Raw genomic sequence first — 17,316 nt, 5'->3', positions numbered from 1 at the left:
TATTTTGACAGATGAAGGGGTATGTGGTGGGGAAGGGTAAGTAAAAACAAACAAGTTTTTGACTCTGGGCTGCAGTTCCCTCTTCCTTTGCCTTCCTTTGTGATTCTGGGGCTGGGCTCAGCAAACATCTCTTGACCTAACAGTTAAGCTTTATCAACAGAGGGCGCTGGAATAACTCCTAGTGACAGCAGGCCACGCCCTTCCTTCCAGAGATCCTATTATCCAGCATGCTAGCTCTGTGGTAGAGTTCCAGCTGCAGCCTCCCCACACCCCCCAGCAATGGTGGGCTGCTTTGCCAGGGCAGCACCGCCTGCACCCTCTGCCAGTTTCTTCACCTCCAGCGGGCTGTGCTCCGCCATTGGGCAGAGGAAAGGGGCGCCGTTCTACACTCAGAAGTTCCATTATCGCCTTCCTCAGCAAGGGAGGCAGAATGCAAGCCCAAGGCCACACTGAAGTGGGGTATTAATTAAACAGGGACACCCAAAAGACTGTATTCTTGGAGGAAAACTGAACTGGAAGTAAATCCAAAACTCTCCCCCTCTCCCTAAGGAATTGTGGGAGCATTACCTTGGCTCCATTCTGTCACCACAGTCCGCTGTCCTGTGGATTTGTGCCCCAAATTCTCCTTACCAGGCTGGTCTTTAGAAACCCCATTTTGTTAGCTTACTTTAAAAGTGGTTCTAAATTTGGAAACTTCCAAACCTGGAAGAAAAAAAAAAGAGAATTAAGACATTCCCAGCTTCACAAGTAACTGCTTACCGAACAAAGTCCAATATGTTTTAAAGAAAACACAATCTAGCACTCAAAAGCAAAGGTCAGCAAACTAAAGCCTGCAAGTTAAATCTCGCTGCCGGTTGTTTTTGTAAATATAGTTTTATTGGAACACAGCCACACCTACTCAGTATTTATGTGTATGGCTAACTCCAAGAAGACTTGACGCACTGTTTGGCTCACAAAGCCTGAACTATTTTATCTGGCCCTCTAGAGAGAAAACTTGCCAACCCCTGGCTTAGACCATTGATATTTAATATAATTATTGACATGGTTGGATTCCAGTGTGCCATATTTTTGTTTGCCCCTGTGGTTTTGTTTTTGCTTCCTGCCCTCCCCCTCCCCCCCCCATCACCTTTCTTTTGGGTTATTTGAATAGTTTTTAATATTCCATTTTATCTGTTGGCTATATATTTGGGTCCTTTAACATGGTCTCCTAAGAGTTACAATATCATGCCTAACCAGTTTATTTAGGAGTCAATATTATTCCTAATATTAGACCTCATGTAAATTGGAAAAGCCTTGTAGCAATAAACTGAAACAATTCTGAGACTGAATATAAAAATGGACCTCATATGACCTTACAGACCTTATATGACAACAAACCCTGACCCACAAACTCTGCAGCAACCAGTTTAGGTTGCCAAATGAAACGTCTGTAGCAATCCACCCAGAACGGTCAGGACTTGGTCGATGACTGCCAACATCCTGATATTTTGTCCAAACTAAGGACCAATCCGAGTAAGCCAAATATGTTCCCCAAAACAATCACATAAGATGCTGGCCAGGCTCCAGTTTCCTCATGCCAATGGCTTCCAAACAGAGCATGCCTGAAGCTTTGTGTTTTCACCGTAAAGCTTTCCCATTTACAAACTTCTTTCGGCCTGTGTCTCTGCAAAACACAAGCGGTCGTGGCTGACTCCCTCGCTATAACACGCCCTGAAGAAAACAGCCTGTCCTCACTTCTGAGTGGTTTTTATCTCCACAACTCGAAGATTCAACATAGTAAAGGTGATATAATCATATATCACTGTATAAAAATGAACAAACTACAGCTACATCCATGAATCGAAAGAAAAAAACACCATAAAATTGGTTGTTTCATTTAATCTGCTTAAATGCCTCAAGTCAAAAAGAGAAACAAGACATTCTCCTGGCCTTTGCAAATTGGCTGAATTAGGGCTCGCTCAACATTCAGCCGATCACTTACCACTTTGCTTTATCTTCCACCTCCTGTATGTGTGAAGCTCAAAGATTAGAGGTAGAGGCCTAGGGTTCTGCCAGGTCTGAGACTGTGCCGTCTTGGGCACGTGGGCGGCCTTCTGGATTCTGGTTTACATGAGTCCTTCAAAGCGCCTTTCCTGCACACCTCCCCACCCCCACATATCTTGCTCCCCAGATTTTTCAGTCTGTGTGCTATCCCTGACTCTAGGCAACTGTAGGCAATGTTTTTAAAGCCCCTTGAGAGTTCAAAAGGGGTAAGACAAAGGGAAACTTCTGGATTAAACTCTCAGAGAAATGCCAGACAGGTCAAAACACAACAGTGTGGTGAGAATGAGGTGCCCCTCCGGCACCATCAAGCCACACCAAGAAAACCAGCCACTGTCCCAAGTGCGGAAAGCGGGAACACCAAAAATTTCTCATGCAAGATGTAGTAGCCTCTTTATAAGCACTCCTCCAGTTGTCTTAATTATATTCTCGAGCTTCAAAAATTAGATTCTCATAGTATTTGCCAGCTTCATGGTTGCCTCAGTAAAGGGAAAAGTCTTTGGAGCTCCCTACTCCACCATTTCGGTGAATGTCACTACACGGCATCTTATAAAGATGAGACTTTAGAGATGGAGGCCGCCAGGGGCTGGAGGAATGACGCCAACAGGGAGAGGAGTGGCAAGGGGAGGCACCCCTGTGGTGGTGGAACTGCTCAGGATCTTACCTATGGTGGTGAAGATGTGAACCTACACAAGTGATAGATTATTTAGAACTAAATACACACCCACCATACAGCACAAAACCGGGGAATGTTCAGTACACTGGTGGATTGCCTTAGTATCCTGATGGTGAGACGCTGTAGTTTTATGAATATTGTGGGGAAAAAAATTGGAGGAACAAGTGTACAAGCAACCTCTCTGTATCATTTAACAACTTCATGTGAATCTACAATTATCTCAAAAATTTTGAAGAAAAAATTCAGATTTAAGATGAAGTTTTAGAAATACATTATTCAACTTATTTTGCTTCTCCTTTTTACATATCCACAAGTCATATGATAGAAATTTATCTTTAAACTAAAATAGCTCTTTTAATAAGTAAAATAAAATTCTCAAGAAAGCACCATAGTATAGCATAAACACACTGATCCTTTTTAGTGGCACATAAAATAATTGAGCATCTCACAGTTAATGGAAACTTAGAATTTGATGATTTATGGTATGTTTGGAATGAGGTTTACTTAACAGGTCCATTTTGGCTCTTGTCGCTAGCTTTGGCACAAACCATCAAAATGTCTGTAATAAGCAACGGCAGTAACTAGTAAAGGACAGTTAAGAAGCATATAGTAATTATCCACATTTCCATTTACTAGATGTATAAGAAAATAAATTCAGGAACAATGGGAAAGTAATGTATGCAACTTTAATAAGAAGTGAAACACGGATTACAAAATACTCCCATTTAATTTTGTACACCAATACTTCAGTATTTTCACTCATTAAATAAAGCACATGTGACTCCAAATATCAAAGAATGCTCTTGGTTTATGACTAAATCCTCTAAAGAATAAAAGGTTGGTGAGAACTTAAAATTGTTAAGGTATGATGACATTGTTTATTTAGCATTTAACACAGACATCAAATAACCATGGTTAATACCAATTTAAGCATTTACAGAATACTACTTAGGCCCAATACTGATGTATTAAATGAAAATATCATAGAAACTGGTATTTATGGGACCATATTATAAAGCAGATTTTTTTAACACTGAAACAAAGTTAAATGTACCTAAATGAGACATGAAGCTATTCTTGGTAATAGTACAAATTTTGTTGTATGGATATTACTATTTTTAAGTTTTCTCCCTTATATGAAACTACTGTAAGGAAAATTTAAGTATATTACAAGTCATGGATTGCTTTGTACATTCTATAAATAAGCATATTAGTAACTAATATATTAAGGCCATAAATCAAGTCTTAGAGAAACTTTACTTTTATGTGTGTTACCAAGGTGAAGTCAGCCTACAGACGCAGAATAAGTTAACAGGAATACATTTTTTCTCTTACCAGGTTTTCATGGTTTTGTGTTTTTTTTGGCGGGGGGACAGGATTCGGGGATAAGATTATTGAAAGCACCAGGGTTCAACAAATTTACATTTTTTCAAAGGAAAAATATTCTTTAAGAATGCAATGACGGCATAGAATTTTACTCTTATAGCATCAATCTTCAGATTAAAGTGACACTGTAATCATACTGTAAAGCTTTAGATAAGAATTTTAAGACACATCAATGACCACCGGTTTCAAACAAAATGCCGTGATCAAACTATTTAACTGCCCTTTTACCAAGCTTTTACAAACACATTCAGTCTTCACTGTCTGAGCAAATTAGTTTTAGCTTCTTCATAGTCCTCCATCTGTCTTTTAACATGACGCCTGTTCGGTTGTTGAATTTATAATGTAATAGTATTTTAGACCAGTTTCCCTCTCCGTATTTCCTCACACCAGATCTCAGATTCTTGTCTTCTTCCCAGAGCCATGCCTTATGATAAAATATAGAACAGTTATTCACAGAAGTAAAATTCTTTAAAAAATTAAAGAACATACTTACTATAAATCCAACTGTTTTTAATCAAAATAATATTAAAGTTTCTTTTTTTTTTCTTAATGTTTGTTTATTTTTGAGAGAGAGAGATAGAGAGACAGTGTGAGTAGAAGAAGGGCAGAGAGACAGAGGGAGACACAGAATCCGAAGCAGGCTCCAGGCTCTGAACACAGAGTCTGACACGGGGCTTGAACTCACGAACCGCAAGATCATGACTGGAGCCAAAGTCAGACGCTTAACCAACTGAGCCACCCAGGCACCCCAGTATTAAAGTTTCTAAAGGAGGAAGAATTTGCATGTACATTTCTTAGATTTCTGTAACAGCTTATAAGCTGTGGATCCATTTCACAGACAACAGAAGGTATACAAAATTTTACATAACATTTCAGAGGCTACTTAGACTCCCCTTTAAAATATCTATCATGGGGCGCCTGGGTGGCTCAGTCAGTTAAGTGTCCGACTTCGGCCCAGGTCATGATCTCACAGCTTGTTGAGTTCAAGCCCCGCATTGGGCTCTGTGCCAACAGCTCAGAGCCTGGAACTGCTTCAGATTCTGTGTTTCCCTGTCTCTCTGCCCCTCCCCTGCTCACGCTCTCTCTCACAAAAAAAAAAATAAGTGTGAAAAAAAAAAAATCTATCACTTTTACAATCCCCAAGTTAAGAATTTCTGTAAGAAGTTGCTACAGTTTTGTTCAGTTTTTTAAGTTTATTTTTATTTATTTTGAGAAACAGAGAGCAAGCGGGGGAGGGGCAGAGAGAGAGAGAGGGAGACAGAATCCGAAGGAGGCTCCATGCTGTCAGCGCAGAGCCCAGTGTAGGGCTTGAACTCACAAACCGTGAGATTATGACCTGAGCCAAAATCAAGAGTTGGATGCTCAACTGACCGAGCCACCCAGGCACTCCAGTTTTGTTTGGTTTTAAAAAGTATCGGGGTGCTTGGACGGCTCAGTCAGTTAAGCTTTGGACTTCAGCTCAGGTCATGATCTCATGGATCATGAGTTTGAGCCCTGCGTCGGGCTCTGTGCTGACAGCTCAGAGCCTGAAGCCTGCTTGGGATTCTGTGTTTCTCTCTCTCTCTGCCCCTCCCACTCATGTGTGCACTACTTCTCTCAAAAATAAAAAAATAAACATTAAAAAAATAAAGAAAAAAATAAAAAGTAGTCATTGGTTTATGCAAATTTCAGATATACACCACAGTTTTCTTGTTCTAAGCTGAGCTAATTACTTTTAATAGAATGCACAGATGGTACCTGATACAACACAAAAGCTCAGATCTCTTAAAAAATAAATTAATATTCTCTGCCTGAATCCCCTTTAGGTTTCTGGGTACAAATTTAAACAGTATTTTCCAGTGGATCACATACAGCAGAGGTTAGCAAGCTACTGCCAAACTCCAGTCTTAGGCTGTTTGCACTGACCAGAAGCTAACAACGGTTTTTACATTTCAAAATAAGGTTTTTAAAGAGGAAAAAAATATGTGACAGAAACAGTATATGGCCCATAAAGCCTATTAAAATATTCACTACCTGGCCCTTTGCAGAGTTTGCCAACCTCTCACCTAGAAGTTAGTTATAATTTTGTCAAGTGAAGGTTAACCTCAGTTTTTAACATTATTTAATTTTTTCTTCTTGAAAAAGAGTAACTTTAATTTGATGTATTATTACTCTGTGATTGTTTATGCCTTCTTTTGTTTGATCTGAATGTTTGGAATCTTGCAAACTTAATTTCATCTATGATTTAAAGGCAAGGGTCTTGCAAAACATCATATGGAACATGTGATCATATAGCAAATAATAACATCATCTTTAAAAGTTTAAAGAGGCCCACTCCTACTTTCTACAAACGGAGTTGATGCCACAATTGGCTTCACGGTGTCAGAACAAAAAGAAAACACAAGGGCAGTACAATTTCATTTGAGTCTACTCTTTCCTCTTTTTCGTTTCTTCATTTTCTATATCTGACTTCTTAGATTCCATTCATAATATCACATAATAAACAAACAGTTTAAGATGACATTTTGGGACATAAAAAATCTGTATTCCTTGTGCTTTTCTGTCTTTTGCTTTCTTTTTTTTAAGTTTATTTAATTGAGAGAGAGAGAGAGAGAGAGAGAGAGAGAGAGAGAGAGAGAGAGAGAGAGAGAACACGTGTGCACATGAGCATGAGTGGGGGAGGGGCGGATGGAGAGGGAGTGAGAGAATCTGAAGCAGGCTCCACAGAGTGTGGAGCCCGATGTGGGGCTTGAACCCATGAAACTGTTGAGATAATGACCTAAACCAAAGTTGGATGCTCAAACGAGTCACTGAGGCGCCCCTGCTTTCCTTGAAATATTATACATAGAATCAATAAAAAAAAATAACAACCCTGGTCAAGCCCATAACCCGCAAAATATAAAGAGCATATAACAAATTAAAACGCACCATTTTCTCTCCTATGGTTAAAAATGTTTTATGTAACTTATATTTGAAAATCGTATTGTCATTTTTAATGTCTTTCAGAAGAAAAAACCAATGCTCTATAATGCCTTAAAATGATACTATTTATAGTACCAAAAAACCCCCAATTACAGTAATTCCCATTACATACCATCTCTGGGGAAAAAAGTCTTTGTTGTTGAAAGACATTTACTTTTACTCTTTAATAGAATAAATTTACAAAAGGAAGTCTCTTTTTAACCTGTGACGATGGGGCACCTAGGTGGCTCAGTTGAGGTAGGCATCCAACTCTTCATTTCAGCTCAGGTCATGATCTCATGGTCAGGAGATCAAAGAGATCGAGGAGATCAAGCCCCAAGTGGGGCTCTTGATGGGTGTGGAGCTGGCTTAAGATTCTCTCTCTCTCCTTTCCTTCTGCCCCTCCCCTGCTTGTGCACATGTGCTCTCTCTCTCTCTCTCTCTCTCTCTCTCTCAAAAACCCATAAAACTGTGATGAGGCAGGCAGAAATACCTTTGTCTGTTTCACAGACAAATGCAGCAAGGAGAATCTGTCCAATCAGGTACAGACTACTGCAATAAAATTTTTTAAAGAACGAAAATGTTAACACAAAATAAGATGAAATCTGTCACTCAACTGAAAAAAACTGTCCCACCAAAAAGCCAACAGTGGAAAGCTAAAAATAAAATGAGGTACTTGTGATAGCCAAAGAATTCTTTTTTGGCAATAGTAAACAGTGACAGACAATACCATCTATGTTCTATTATTTAAATTATGTAGTTGATAAACTATTTTTTTTAAAATACCAAAAAAAGAAAAAAACTTTTTTTTTTTATATATATCTATAAATAACACGTACAATCTCATTTGGAATTGTTGCCAGAAGAACTACAGGGAAAGGTCAATTAAAAGTATGAGGCAGGGGTGCCTGGGTGGCTCAGGTGGTTAAGCGTCTGACTTTGGCCTAGGTCATGCATGATCTTGCCATTCCCGAGTTCGAGCCCAGCCTTGGGCTCTGTGCTGACAGCTCAGAGCCTGGAGCCTATTTCGGATTCTGTGTCCGTCTGTCTGTCTGTCTGTCCCTCCCTCCCCTGCTCATACTCTGTCTCTCTCAAAAATAAATAAACATTAAAAAAAAAAAATTATGAGGCAGATGGGCACCTGGTGGCTCAGCTGGTTAAACGTCTGACTCTAGGTTTCAGAGCAGGTTGTGACCTCATGGTTCATGGGATCAAGCCCCGAGTGGGGCTCTGTGCTGGCAGTGGGGAGCCTGTTCGGGATTCTCCCTTCCATTCTCTCTTCCCCTCCCCAGCTTGTGCTCACTTTCTCAAAATAAATTAATTAAAAAAAAATGTATGAGGCTGAGACTTCTAGTTCTGGGACATATAAAAGCTTGGAAAGATCACTCCAGTTCTCAAAAGAAAAAAACTAAACTGAAAGTCAACGACTCTTTGTAGATCCACTAGAGAATTAACGCCAATAGGCAAACTGCTAACATAAAAACTAGAAAAACAAAAAGGGTGATATAGAGAATCACAGCTTATCAGGAAAAGAAGCTCACAGCTAGAGCCAGTACTGATAGAAACATGTAACTATGATGGGTGAAGTGATGGAGACTCACTGTGGACAAGTTTCAATTAAAAAACTCCAGGTGCCCACAACTCCAACTCATCTCCAGCCAACTCCAGCCCCCTCTAGAGGAAATAAAAGCTGAGAAGCACGTTGGATGGTTTTAGCCCGGGACACAACTCAGTCAACGAATTAGAAAAATCACAAAACTATAGAATACTTCCCCTCCTCCTGTATCTGGGCTCCTGTAAAACAACTGCCTCAGCTGGAAAAGCTGCTTCAAATTCTTACTAGGGAGTCTCTAGAGAAAACCAAAGACAGGAAGGGAGACAAAAATAAGGAAATATAATGAATACCTGTTTTTTCCTAGATCGACGTTTTCTGGAAGTTACTGGCTGACTGTTCAAAATGTGTCTTCTCTTGCTTTCAGTGGTTTGTCTGTTTTTTTCCTTTCCTCTACCTAAATGTAGAAATATAGTCATCAAAAACTGTGTCACATTAAAATAAAAAAGGGGATTATATTTTTAAAGGTTACCATGAAATTCCTATCTAGTATTTAGCTATTTTAAATAAAAGAACTCTGGCTGTTTAATTTTTTCCCCTTTGAATCTGGAAGCAGCACGGTACAATGCAAAGATCAGTTTTCGAAAATCATAGGGGGTATTGAATGCTGATGCTGATTCTTTTATATGTCTTTAAGCAAGTTATTTTATCTCCCAGAACTATTTCTCATCATCTGCTAAAAAAAAAAAATAAATAAAAAAAAATAAAAATTGAGTAATATTTATCTTACAGGATTGTTGAAATTTACTTAGGATAATGCTTAAGGAATACCTGACCTAGTGTAAGAATTGTAACCCTTCCCCATTCCTTCTTTTTTACATATAGTCAGCTTAGTAAGACAAAAATAAATGTACATGTTACTGAAAAGAAATAGAACTTAACTATTGAAAGAAAACTGTTTATGTAAAAACACTGAAAATCTCTACAAATAAAGAGTTTAGCAGGATGGTTGGATATAAGATCATTAAACAAAACTCAACAGTATTTCTGTTTATTAGCAACAGTTAAAATACTTAATTTAAACAAGCAAAAGATAATATATGCAATAGTAACAAAAAATACAATATTCTTATAAATAAACCTAGCAAAAGTAGTCAAGATCTGTATGTATATAGTAAATTATAAAGCTTTACTATGTATGTCTATATATATACACTACACATTATAAGAAAATATATGAGACAATCTAAATAGAGAAATATGCTGCATAGGAAGACTTCATATAATTAATATAGTCTATAACTAAAGTCTATAATTAATACTAATATATAATAACTGTGTCCATTTTTTCCAAAAGTATCTATTGTTTACAATGGAATTTCATCTTTTAAAATATTTATTAAAACATTTTTTCTAATGTTTATTTTTGAAGCAGAGAGAGAGCGAGCAAGTGGGAGAGGGGCAGAGAGAGAGAGGGAGACACAGAACCCGAAGCAGGCTCCAGGCTCTGAGCTGTCAGCACAGAGCCTGACATGGGGCTTGAACTCACGAACTGTGAGATCATGACCTGAGCCGGAGTCTGATGTTTAACTGACTGAGCCACCCAGGTGCCCCTAAAATATTTTTTTCCTGTTTACTTATTTATTTTGAGAGAGAGAGCATGCGAGCCTGTGTGAACAAGGGAGTGGCAGGGAGAGAGAATCCTCACTGTCAACACAGGGCCTGATGCATGGCTCCACCTCACAAACCATGAGATCATGCCCTGAGCTGAAATCAATAGTCAGATGCTTAACCACCCAGGTGCCCCTACAATGCAACTTCAAATAAAAATTTTAACAGGGTGTTTTGTAGAACTTAATAAGATTATTCTAAAATTATATGTATTATGAGAAGTAGTCCACCAATGGTCCTGAGCATCCCTTCAGTTTTTGCTGAATGTACAAGGTTTCTTTGTTTCCTGATACGAAGCAGTTTTGTAGTCAAATAGGCACCTAAGTAGGTCAAAGGAACCACAGCCTGAGCACCACATAACTACTCTTTCCTGCAGGGGTGTTTGGGCTGGGAGGGGGGTGGGGGGGGTGGGGGTGGGGAAGGGGGACAGGAAACTAGCTTGTTTGCTATCATGTTTTGCTGCTTATTCAAAAAGTGCTAGGCCCTTGGCATCAAGTTCCTCAGTTACCATACAACCCATTGCCTGCACAGTGTCTATCTGGGGCCATTACACTGTCTATGGGACTTGGGATAAAGGAATCAGCACAACTATGTGGACACCATGCTATTTGCTGTGCTATAACAAACTGTTTTGCTCTGACTTGTTAGGTCTTATTGTCTACTTGTGGCACCTGCAGAATCCTCTATGAAGTTGGGTTTTTTCCTGACAACACAGAAGACCAAAACACCGAGAACAGTCAAAATACTTCTGTAAGATGAAGGGAACTGCTCTATCACATAAGGAGTTATTATAAAGCTACAGTAATTGATACAATATGGTATTGTTGCAGGAACAGACCGTATATGCTAGTCAGGCTCCAACCAGGAAAATGGAAAACACACTAGTTATGAACAGAGATTTTCCTATTGCAAATTGTTTAAACAGGTGCTAGAGGACTATAAAAACAAAAAGGAAATTAATAAATTAGCAGAGATCAATAACTAAATTAATCATTACAGTTGGAGGTCTCAGTATTCTCTTTCAGAAACTGGTGGAACAAGTAGGCAAAAATAAGCATACCCAAATTGGAACAGCACTATGAACCAACTTGACCTAACTGACATTTTACAACACTCCATTCAACAACAGAATTCACATTCTTCTCAAGTGTACATCAACACTCACCAAGACAGACCATATTACGCACCATAAAACAACTTAAAAAAAGAAAGAAATCCTACAAAGTATTTTCTCAGTCCCAAACAGAATTAAATTGGGAAGCAATAAGAGAAAGATTATCTGGAATATCTTTCAATATTTGGAAATTAAACAAAGAACTTGTAAATAGGCTGTAAGTCAAAGAAAAAGTCTTAAGGGAAATGAAAAAATATTTTGAACTAAATGAAAAAACAACATTTCAAAATCTGTGGGATAAAACTAAAGCAGTAATTAAAGGGGAATTTATAGTATTAAGTGCAAATATTAAAAAAGATCTGTGAATCTAGAAATAAAAGGCAACTCATATACAAAGTGGGGAGAAAGTCAGGTTGGCATCAGACTTGTCCACAGCAGCCCTCACAAAGTAAAAAAATAATGAATTGATATCCGTAAAGTTATAAAAAAAAAAACTATTTCCAAAGAATATTACATTTAGCCAAATTTCCCTTTAAGCAAAAAACACTACAGATTCAAGATATAGCATAGATCCCTATGTCAATGGCATTGCACTAACACTGTATGGGGACAGATGGTAACTACCCCTAGGGTGAGCATAGCATAATGTATGGAGTTGTCATAATAACTATTCTCTATACATGAAACTAATGTAACATTCTGTGTCAACTATATTTCAATTAAAAAAAAAAAAAAGAGGTCCTCCTAGAGGGGAGGCCAACAGAGCAAAGCAGAGCTGAGAGACACAGAGGAAGCAGGTCTGATGAAAATGCTTGAGGAGCAGGATCCAGCCACACCTGAAGGTGATGTATATCTGAACTTAGAAGTATCATGAGCAAGTAAATTCCCTTTCTCATCCCAAAAAGAAAAAAGAATAGACATTCTCAGTGATGTAAATCTTTAGAAATTATAACACCTATAATCCCATCTTTAAAAAACCATAGCCAAGGGGTGCCTGGGTGGCTCAGCCGGTTGAGCATCTGACTTCAGCTCATAATCATGTGAGGTCATGATCTCACAGTTTGTGGGTCCAAGCCCTGTATAGGGCTCTGTGCTGACAACTCAGAGCCTGGAGCCTGCTTCGGATTCTGTGTCTCCCTCTCTCTTTGTTCTTCCCCCACTCACGCTCTGTCTGTCTGTCTCTCTCTCTCTCCCCCTCAAAAATAAATAAAGATTAAAAAACCATAGCCAAACAAGAGTTAAGGAATGGGGACATCATGGTCAAAGGGTCAGTAGTAAGCAATAAATCAATTTAAATACAGATTAAACTACTTTGGGAATTATGGCTAGAAAAGAATGCTACAAACCTTGAACATATGAAATGAGACTAAGAAAAACTGGGTAACTGGGGGAGATCTTTTTTTTTTTTTTTTTTTTTTAATAATCTCACCCTTTTTAAATAAAAATCAATCAACAGTCTAAGGTTTAAATCTATGATTACAGAGGCAACCTGACCCGACCTCTCGAAGCAGTTCATATTCTTTATCCTTCATTTTGGAGGAATCATATAGATTACTGATATACTTCTTATGAAACATGAAGTATTTACATAAAGTCAGTGAATTTTTCAGTTTCATTCTTTAGAAACTAAATGTAAATAAATTAAAAAAAATTTTTTTAATGTTTACTTATTTTTCCAGAGAGAGATTGACAGAGTGTGAGCAGGGAAGGGGCAGAGAGAGAGGAAGACACAGAACCCGAAGCAGGCTCCAGGCTCTGAGCTGTCAGCACACAGCCTGACGCGGGGCTCAAACCCATGAACTGTGAGATCACGACCTGAACCGAAGTCGGATGTTCAACCAACTGAGCCACCCAGGTGCCCCTGAAACTAAATGTAAATATATTTTAAAGTAACATGTAACTTGATCACATTTTTCTAAATTTTTATTTGGCTATCTATTCTTCCATTGGAGTAGTCTAGTCCAGCAATTAAAGGTATGGGCTGTTCAGTCAGAATGTCTAATTTCACCCGTCTGGCTCAGTTGGTAAGAACATGAAACTCTTGATCTTGGCAACATGAGTTCAAGCCCCACATTGGGCATAGAGTTTACTTAAAAAAAAGAATGTCTAATTTCAAATTCTATTTCTGTTCACTGTTTCTGTGACCACGTGCAATTTACTTAATCTCTTTTTTATCAGCTTCCCGACCTGTAAAATGGGGATGATAAAAAAAAAAAAAAAGCACTTGTAAGACTGCTGAGAATTAAATGAGTTTACATACAGAAAGCTTTTAACTCAAATATTAATCATCACCTCACTGAATGCTGGTAAGTTTTTTCTGCACAGAAAGAATTTAGGGGATTTTTTTTTCTTTCAAGTTTTCTGAATCACTTGATTTTTTACAAGTACATGGCAGTTTTACAAATCTGAAAAAAAATTTTTTTAAAAAGGTGTTTTAAAAATTTTTGAAAAAAACTGTTTAGCACAAACAAAACTAATATCCTCTAACTATGAAGAGAGGATACTGCATGCCTTTTAACCAAACTGGAAGGTTAAAAAAATGTGTATGTATGTATTACTAACGTAACAAAAAGTCAAGAAATGTACAAAAACTCAGAAGATCTTCCAGGCTCAACATCCACAGTCACTGTCAAACCACTCTGCAATGAGGTTATTTATTTATAGTTCTCAGAGTTTAGCCACTGATCAACTATTTAGAATGTAAAGAAGTATATGTTTCCATTTCTTTGAGTTTTGTATTATGAAATTAAAAGTCCAGAATCCCAAATTATTTTAGTTTATAATTGATTCCTATTTTGCAGCAATAGATGCAGAGCAATTTTGGAACATGAAGCAAATATTTCTTTGAGTTTAACTTTGCCATCTTTAAACTGAGGATGATAATAGTATCTATGAATGTAAACATTTCAGAGCTGCAATTTACAAATATCGATGAATACCAGCCCTGTCATCAGCCATCAGCTATGAATAAATTTATCCATTTAGCACCTACTGCAGCCCCACTCTGTCCCTGGCATCAAGCTGGCACATCTACTAGTGTTATATGGATCAGGAAACAATACTGTGCAGCAACAGTTTAAATATCCTTGCATTCATTCATACAGTACCCAGAACATAGTGTAGGTTCAATAAACATTTGCTGAATGAACATATACCAAGAAGAAACTTATAATCAAATTGTAATTTAAATAATTATGGACTGCTTTCAAGATTTTTTGATTCTTGTTGCTTGTTTTTTAAATCCAGAGATGCCTTTTTTGAGAATAAATTCTAAATGCAATGAAGAGGGTAGCTAGATTCTACAGTCAATCCTCATTATTCCTGGGTTCTGTAATTGTGAATTCGCCTCCCTACTAATTACCTGTAACTCAAAAATCAATATGTAGAGTGCTTTTGTGGTCACTGCAGAACAACAAGAAATTTAACTCCCCTGAAGTGTACGTTCCTAGCTGAGGTTAAACAAGGTGAAGCTCTTTCATGTTTTAGCTCTGTTATAAATAATTGTCTTTTTTACACTCTATTTAATGCTACATTTTGTGTTTTTGGGTAATTTTGCTGTTTAAAAATGGCTCCCAAAAGCATTGTGGAAGTGCTGTCTAGAGTTCCTAAGTGCAAGAAGACTGTAATGTTCCCAAAAGAAAAAATATGTGTGTTAGGTAAGCTTCATCCAGGCATGAATTACGGTGCTACTGGCGGTGAGTTCAAGGTTAATGCATTAACATTATATATTAAGGTGTCTTTAAACAGAAACATATAAACACACTGAACAAGGTTATATATTTACCAGGTAACAAAACTGTGGTGACAAGAAGCTGAAAAGAATCTGGTCTTGTAATTCCCCTGTAATGGTTCAGTATTCACTAATCATGGTGACTTCATAGAACATAACTACCATGATCACAGCTATACGTTTCAGGTAAGTAACTACCTCAAGTTCCCGAATAAAGTTAAGGTAGAAAAGCAGTGTACCAGCATAGCAAAATTAAACTAGGCAATCAGAACGGTTAACTTTCTAAATTAATCACTAACTTCTTAAATTAACTCTATGAGGTTATGACATTTAATCCTCTGTTTCAGTTTTCTGAAATGTGTCTGCGTGCTGTGGTGGGAAGGTCAAAGGCTGGATCACTTTCAAGGACACCTCAATTCTCCACTTCTAAAAACTGTAATAAGAGTACTCACTTTGGAGAGTTTCCACTCTTTCCTCTTTCTTATTAAAATCTTGCTGTCGGCTTCTGTGTTTCCATTTAGATAGAAAGAGATTCTTGTGAGACCTAAATTAAATATAAAAGCATAGAAAAGCTATAAAAAGGGTAGATGATTGGTCTTAACCTCTGTTCTAGGACCTTCTACTTTGGCCTTTTTCCTTAGGTGCTCTCCTTGCTGAGTGCCCCATCTTAACCTTGGCCTTTTAAGATTTTTGTTGTCTTTACTTCCCTCTCTTCCCATCACTTATTTCTTCCATCTCATCTACTTAGAACTCTAGATTCTTTTAGCCTTCTAATTAGATGAAGAAAAAAAAAAACAAAACACCTCAGACTATCAGCTATGAACTTTCATTCTTTCCCATGCCTTTTAAGTTTATTTCCCAAAAGAGAAATTCCAAAATTCCTTTACACATAATGGCAGGTATCACTTATCTTTATAGCTTCCAAAGAGAGCTTTTCTGACAGGAAGGCTGGAAATACAGAATGTGGCAAAATTTTTTGACAACCCTGCAAAGTTGTTATTATTTCAGTTTTATAAAGGAGCTAGTTTAGATGAAAAAAGTAGCTCATCTAAGCCTAGGAAATGATTTTATCACCACCTAAAATCTCTATTTTTACCCCGCAACCTGCTAATCCTTTCTCTCCCTTCCAGAACTTTCTATCGTGCTCTCTGGAATGCTGTTTTCAATCTCTTCACCAGTTCCCCCACCTCTCCCCATTGTCTAAAAACTAGCTCCCTCTTAGGGAGGGCTCTGGTACCCCAAGGACCTCCAGACTGGGCTGGCTCCTGAAGGGCTAGGAGGCAGCCTTTTGGTGCCCAGCCTCCTGGCTGCAACAAAGCTGGGGAGCAGGCCTGCTCAAGTAGAGCAGGCTTAATCTTCTTCCTTCTATGACCCCAGGGTCCCAGAGATGGGTCTCTATACTTTTCATTTCCTAATGAATGCCTGCTTCCATAGAAACCTTAGCCCTTGCAGTTCATGCCACTGACGTGTACCACCTGCTACCATTCTTCAGGATCATTCACTATCCTTGTAAGCACTTCCCATCATTAACAGATCTTTCTCTACCCCCAAGTGATGCTTTTATCATGTTATTTCAGTGTTCGCATCCCAACTGCTCCATCTCTGAAATCATTCATGTAGACTTTCTGCTCTCTGAATATGTTAGATTGTCTGTTACGAAATTTCTAGTAGATTAAACACACTTTTTCAAGTAATTTCATAAAATCAGAATGTGGGATATTCATCAGAAATGTAATCAACCCCCTAGCAATAGATCCTTGTTTCTGGGCCAGAATAAGAGTTTCTTAAACATCTGCTTTAAGTTCAAGCACTCCCTATATGTGTCTACCAAAAATGGCCTTGTGGAAACAATGTGTGACAACCCACGATCCCAGAGGCAGGTCTCTATAGCTTTGAATTTCAAGACATGTCAGGGTCTTGAATATCTGCTGAGGTAAGCAGGCACCTGCAATATTCTCTAAATCACACCATTTATATGACAGTTATAACATATTTAGGTCTTCAAGAAGTGCCTCAATCAAAGATTTTAAAGACAGAGAAGAAAAATGTCAATTTACTTCACCTCAATAAAGATACTGTACCCTCTGAGGATTCAGTTCCAGCAGACTTTTTGTCAGTAGTAACACTTTAAAAGAAAATTTGTAAGAATATAAACAAAAGAAACGTTTCACAAGGATAATACTATATAATCAAGTCATACTTCAATT

The 17,316-nt window shown here is 38.0% G+C and overlaps 1 protein-coding gene across 9 annotated transcripts in view; it reads right to left on the bottom strand.

Annotated features, from left to right (window-relative positions):
- Positions 1–3,388: 3,388 nt before the first annotated feature.
- Positions 3,389–17,316, bottom strand: part of TERF1 (telomeric repeat binding factor 1) — a 34,155-nt gene continuing 20,227 nt past the window's right edge. For 2 of the 9 annotated variants that reach the window (XM_058699830.1, XM_058699832.1), the window contains 4 exons: positions 17,172–17,234; positions 15,562–15,653; positions 8,948–9,051; positions 3,389–4,526 (listed from right to left, as the gene is read on the bottom strand). In XM_058699830.1, the coding sequence (XP_058555813.1) occupies positions 4,350–4,526; positions 8,948–9,051; positions 15,562–15,653; positions 17,172–17,234 (436 nt within the window). In that variant the 3' untranslated portion in view covers positions 3,389–4,349. Of the gene's footprint in view, positions 4,527–4,675; positions 8,733–8,947; positions 9,052–15,557; positions 15,654–17,171; positions 17,235–17,316 lie in introns of those variants that run through there. The other 7 variants (XM_058699839.1, XM_058699836.1, XM_058699835.1 and 4 more) reach the window with 7 other exon arrangements.

This window comes from Neofelis nebulosa, chromosome 14, assembly GCF_028018385.1.
Source record: "Neofelis nebulosa isolate mNeoNeb1 chromosome 14, mNeoNeb1.pri, whole genome shotgun sequence".
In the NCBI taxonomy this organism is placed as follows: domain Eukaryota; kingdom Metazoa; phylum Chordata; class Mammalia; order Carnivora; family Felidae; genus Neofelis; species Neofelis nebulosa.
Note: the sequence above shows the minus strand (reverse complement) of the source record. Positions and strands in the feature narration are given on the sequence as shown.